Consider the following 6,110-nt stretch of genomic DNA (forward strand, 5'->3'; position numbering starts at 1 on the left):
TTCTAGAAAAACTATCTGAACTGAAAATTTTGTGCTTTCTCTACTAGGCATGGACGAGGCTGCGGCCCGATCAGTGTATCTCGCTACTACTCAGTAAAACCGCAGAAAACCTGAGCAATACCCTGACTTGTCCATCCTCAAAAATGATACTTATTTCTAGACTTACAATTCTTTTACGAATTACAGCTACTCCAATTGGTTCACTTGTCACTATAATTTTCTCTTTGATTCACTAATTGCCCATAAATTTTCACTTCCACTTCGCACTTTATTCTGCTCGATGAATCCTCTGGAAACTGCCTGGCTGCAACCGCCCTGGACCTCTTAGCTGGAACTGCCGGAACTCCGCTTCACTCAACCCCGATGTTGACAGGAAAAATATTTAATTGAATTCAAAAATTCTAATTCCACTTCCGATGAATGCGACTATCCCACCGCTGTCACCAATTGTTATGTCCTATCCAAGTTACTAGGAGGATAGTAGCGCTATTTGGAATATTGAGCGTCAAACTTTGAAGTGTGGATCCGTTAGCCGCTAAACCTCTGATGAGGACTCCATCGATGTTGACACGTTCAATGATAGGATAATTGGATTGAAGGTTTATTTATGAATAAATCCAAACACCAGTGCTTAGGAGAGCACATTAACACTTTTATTCAAAATAACTCTTGACTCAAAAATCTAAAACTTGGACTACAAACTGGATGAACTTCTAATAAACTTATAAAAACTCATAAAAACTTTGAAGAAAAACTACTTGAAGAGAGAAGCTTGAAAAGTTGTCGGAACAACAGCCACGATGGGACTGACTTAAACTTAAGTTTTTAAGCTAAGGGTTGGCTCAAAACACCAAAAAGACTAGACCAATAAGTTGCGCGCGCAATCCTGGCCCAGAGGAAAGGGAAGAGGGGTATGCTAAAACAGAAAAGGGGAAATGAAAAGAGGAAGGAAGGGAAAGCGTGCGACGTCGCCAGTTTTCCTCTTGAAGGGTCTCAGGCCCTCCGCGTAGGAATACAATGAACAAAGGAGAACCCAAACACGTGTGGACCACTTGAAACAGAGAAACTTTCGAAATATACCAGAATTGAGATTTTACGATTTTACGACTGTGAGCGATGTGTTTATTTTTCTCTCTGAGTTTATGTTGGAAATCCTGTCAGCCGACAGGTCCCTCACACTAACGCACGCAAGGCTCATCCATTCTCTCCCCACTCACGCACACCTGACGCGCTCACCTCAGATGACCGGGGGTTGTTAATTCGGACACCTGAGGCGCCACGTCCTGGACAGCTCCTTATTACCATATGATCTATATTAAATTAGGTCATGTGACCATCGAATTAGGGCACGTGGCACCTGTAAGCCCGTGTCTCTCTCTCATTCGTTTCCGGGATCTAGTTANGACCATCGAATTAGGGCACGTGGCACCTGTAAGCCCGTGTCTCTCTCTCTTTCGTTTCCGGGATCCTGTTAATGGCACTTCTCTTTGTACCGCTCAATTTCTCTAGAGACTCGGATTAACTTATTGTGTCAGCTCAATCTCTTCTCAACTTTTCGGTCCGCTCATTGCTTACGGTTTAGTTAGTGACTCAATCTCTAGTGACTTATTTATTGTGAACATTTTCTTTGACAAATACAGTGAATTTGTGACCACGTGCACGTGTTCCGATCATTTCTTGGTTCTACTCATCCCAATCCCCGTAATCCGACTCCAACTCATCCATCCGCACAATTAATTCCCCGATCCAGGCATCTCATCAAACATTTTGGTCCTTCGAGCCGGATCGGTGGAATATTTTTCGGTTTTCGTTTTTTTTGTTGGGTTTTGGCGGGAGTGGAAGTGCCGCGGTCAGTGGTGCTCAACCTACGGGGACCAGCTCGTTGGCTCAGCGTATGCAGTGGACCTCAATCAGTCCAGCTCTCCAATCATCAGGGAACTGCATTACCGGCCCGCGGGAATATTTGAATTTTGGAGCAGCTCATCCCCGGGACTTTGGACTTTTTTCTCAACTGCAGCGTTCCTGCACTGGTCCAGCTCAACATCACTCACTCGGCTAAGTAGCATTTAATTACCTCTTGCTACTTTTGCTATTTTTTCCTTTTTTTTTTAATTTTTTGGAGCATTCAACTTTGTTTTTTTTTGGCTACCGCTCGCTCCCTTTATATTTTCCAACCCTTTTTCGTTTTTTTTGAATTTTTCAATAAATTCTCGCGCCTGCTCAACGGAATCGCTCACTGCTGCTACCTACTAAATTAAGACTCTTCGGTGTTATTACTGTTGCCGCTCAACCGACCGGATACTTAATTTTATCGCTTCTCACTGCTCACTGCTCGGCTTTTGGGGTCGCTTTACTCAGGTTTTTTCCGGTTTATTCTTTTTTTGAGCTGCGCACTTATTTTCAATTATGGCATCATTTGAGGCGACCATTAGCCTGAATAACTCTCGGGCAGCGTTCATCGAACGCGTTTACAAGGAGCTGCTCACAGAAGAGGCGAAAAGCCTCACAATCTCCAATCTCCAGGGTAAACTCGAGATCCTGGAGACCTACTGGGAAAAATTCGAGAGCACTCATGAGAAGCTCATCGCTGGCAGCGGTAAGATCGAAGGGGTCCTTGAATTGCCGTACTTCAAGGACCATCGGTTTGACATTACTATCGGGCATTATCATGAGGCAAGGGGTATTTTAAGCCAGCTCATTGATAAAAGGGGGATCTCAGGTTCATCTCGTCGGTCTCTCGCGTCTGGGACGGCTCAGCCCACATACTCCAAGCGTTATCTCCCTGAGATTTCTCTGCCCAAGTTCGGAGGGGCCTATGCGGACTGGCGCTCGTTCCGCGATCTTTTCGCGTCTCTGGTCGGCTCGAATACGGATCTATCCAACGTGGAGAAGATGCATTATCTTCGTACTAGTCTCTCAGGGGAGCCAGCTCAACGCATCGCGAATCTTACGATCTCGGATGAGTCATTCTCGATTGCATGGGAACTGCTCTTGTCTCGCTACGAGAATAAGCGACTGCTCATTTCAGCTCATTTGGAACACCTCCTCAGTCCCCCAACCATGACTTCTCACAGTGCCAAAGAGCTCAATGCCCTGCTCACTGTCACCTCTGAGGCACTGAACGCTCTGGAGGCTCTCGGCTCCCCAACCTCCCAGTGGGACCAGGTGATCGTACATACGGTCTCGCAACGGCTCAGCTCAAAGCTTCGTGAAGCCTGGGAGGTCAAGGTCGGTTCATCGGCGGAGTATCCTTCATACAAGGACTTCAAGGATTTCCTCACTGGGAGAGCTCGCGCGATGGAGAGCATCGAGATTAACTCGGTTCCTCGTGCTCCTGCCACAAAGCCCTCCAATGTCAGCTCATCCAAGCAGTCGACCGCTGCGAAGGTTCACCACGGCACCGCTCAACCACCACAAAAATCGAGGCCAGCTCCCAAGTCCGCTCCATCGGGGAAGGTCACGTACCCGTGCTCGATGTGTGAGGCAGACCATTACCTCACATCCTGCTCATCCTTCCGTCAACTTTCGGTATCAGCTCGTAGGGAGGTAGTAGAGCGTCGCTACCTCTGCTACAATTGCCTTGGTCGGCACTCGGTGAGGGACTGCAGGTCCAAGACCAAGTGCCAGTATTGCGGGGGCCTCCACCACTCGATGCTCCACAACCAGCCATCGAGTCAGCCTCAACGTCCAGCTCAGCAGAGGCAACAGACCAACTCAACCCAGCAAAAGGCCGTTCCGGTGGTGACCTACACCCACGAGAACGACATCCCCATGGTGGTGACTGGTGACCAAGGCCAGTCAACGTCGTCGGAATGAAGATCACCAGCTCAGATTGCCGTCTCCTGCTCAGGTCACCACTCAGATTCCGGATCCGCTCCAGACTTCCGCCCTGGGGTCCTTCTGGCTACCAGCCTTGCGCTTTTGGTACGCCCAGATCAGCCAGCTCATCAGGTTCGTCTACTCATCGATCCAGGGTCGGAAATCTCCGTCATCTCAGACCAGCTCGTTCGTCAGCTTGGGCTGTTAAGGCTCAAGACACAGCTACGAATATCGGGGATTGGAGACACGGCATCTGGGCCGGCATTAGGCAAGGTTCGGCTCACAATACAGTCCACTTGCTCTCACTTTCAGCTCAGAGTTTCTGCCTATGCTCTCGGCCAGCTCACAACCTCATTACCGACATTCTCACCAAGTCAGCTCACATGGGATCATCTGGAAGGACTCCAGCTCGCTGATCCCGATTTTCTCACACCAGCACCAATTGACATCCTTCTTGGCGCTGATGTCTATGGACAACTCATCTTACCACAAGTCATCACCAACGGACCAAACTCACCATCGGCTCAGCTCACGCGACTTGGATGGATCGTATTCGGACCAACGGAAGGTCCTGATACTACTCAAGTAGCAACTTCTCATCTAACGGTCACCAACGAGGATCTCAACGAACTGCTCACCAAATTCTGGATCCAGGAAGAGATCCCTGGGACACCAGAGGTTCAGCTCAACGAGGAGGAAGCGCAGTGTGAAGAACACTTTCAACGGACCCACTCACGAGATGCATCTGGCCGCTACATTGTTCGGATACCGCTCAAATCTCCAGTTTCCTCGCTAGGAGATTCACGATCGTCTGCACTCGCTTGCCTCCATCGTCTGCTCGGGAAACTGATGAGGTTTATCGTCAACTCTACACAGACTTCCTCAGGGAATATGAAGAGCTCGGCCACATGCGTCGAGTCTCCAGACAGCTCGCTAGATCAGCTCATCAGCGCCAGCTCAATGGGGGGGGGGGCACGGGCACCGAAATGACCTTAGCACATGAGGCCTCGGCTTCAGGAGGGTTGAGGGTTTCGGGCCGTCCGTGTTCTTCTCGGGCTGACGCTCCTCCGGAATATTTCTTCCCTCATCACGGAGTTCTCAGGGCGAGCAGTGAGACAACGAAGCTCAGAGTTGTTTTCAACGGCTCCAACAAGACCAGCTCAGGACAATCGTTGAACGAGATTATGCACACGGGTGAGAAGTTGCAGAAGGATATCTCGGATGTACTTCTCTTTTCTCGGCGGAAACGGCTCATTTTCATGACGGACATAACCAAGATGTTTCGTCAAATTCGGGTACATCCGGAAGATCGGCCACTCCAACAAATAGTCTGGACCGACTCAAACGGAGATATCGCCACATATCAACTCACCACGGTCACATATGGCACTAGGTCAGCTCCGTTCCTCTCAATGCGTGTTCTTCATCAGCTCGTTGAGGATGAAGGATCGAACTATCCTCTCGCTGTGGAACCGCTCATGAAAGGACGATATGTTGACGATATCTGCGGGGGTGCTGACTCAGATGAAGAGCTACTCAGGACCGCTCATCAGGTGACACAGCTCTGTCGGTCAGGAGGCTTTCCGCTAGCCAAATGGCACTCAAATAGCCCAGCTCTACTCACATCTCTTCAACCTGACAGCACCTCTCAAGAACAACGATTCATAGAGGACTCGCTCACCAAGATTCTAGGGGTTTCTTGGCATCCTGGAACGGACAACTTCAAGTTCTCCGTCACTCAGCCTGAGACCAGCTCAATAACGAAGAGAATCATTTTATCGGAAACGGCTCAACTCTTCGATCCACTGGGTTTCCTAGCGCCAGTGGTCATACGAGCGAAGATATTGCTCCAGGCTCTATGGATCGAGAAACTGGGATGGGACGAACCAGTTTCCCAGACAACTGCTCAACGATGGAGCCAATTCAGGGAGGAGCTCACACAGTTATCAGAGATCACCATACCTCGGTGGCTTGGACTGCTCACGGATTCCGTCGTCGAAGTACACGGTTTTCCCGATGCATCACAAGTGGCGATGTCAGCCGTGATCTATCTCAAGGTCCTCAACAAGGGAAAATCACAACTCACATTGGTTTGCTCAAAAACGAAGGTCGCACCGCTCAAACGGCTGACAATCCCACGACTAGAACTCACTGCGGCTCTCCTCCTGGCCAAACTGACTAAGTACGTCAAGGACCAACTCAATCTCACGAACGCCACCACCTATCTCTGGACCGACTCATCGGTCACGCTCACGTGGATCAGCTCACACTCCTCAAGATGGAAGGAGTTC

At 49.4% G+C, this 6,110-nt stretch overlaps 1 protein-coding gene across 1 annotated transcript in view; it reads left to right on the forward strand.

Moving 5' to 3' along the window:
• Positions 1-2,406: 2,406 nt before the first annotated feature.
• The window catches only part of LOC107043457, a 6,853-nt gene continuing 3,149 nt past the window's right edge, over positions 2,407-6,110 (forward strand). The window contains exons 1-3 of the mRNA XM_015264976.1: positions 2,407-3,784; positions 3,851-4,523; positions 4,604-6,001. Of these exons, the coding sequence (XP_015120462.1) occupies positions 2,407-3,784; positions 3,851-4,523; positions 4,604-6,001 (3,449 nt within the window). The remainder of the gene's footprint in view (positions 3,785-3,850; positions 4,524-4,603; positions 6,002-6,110) is intronic.

Source organism: Diachasma alloeum, unplaced genomic scaffold, assembly GCF_001412515.2.
Source record: "Diachasma alloeum isolate Michigan unplaced genomic scaffold, Dall2.0 Dall_scaffold_00580, whole genome shotgun sequence".
Classification (NCBI taxonomy): domain Eukaryota; kingdom Metazoa; phylum Arthropoda; class Insecta; order Hymenoptera; family Braconidae; genus Diachasma; species Diachasma alloeum.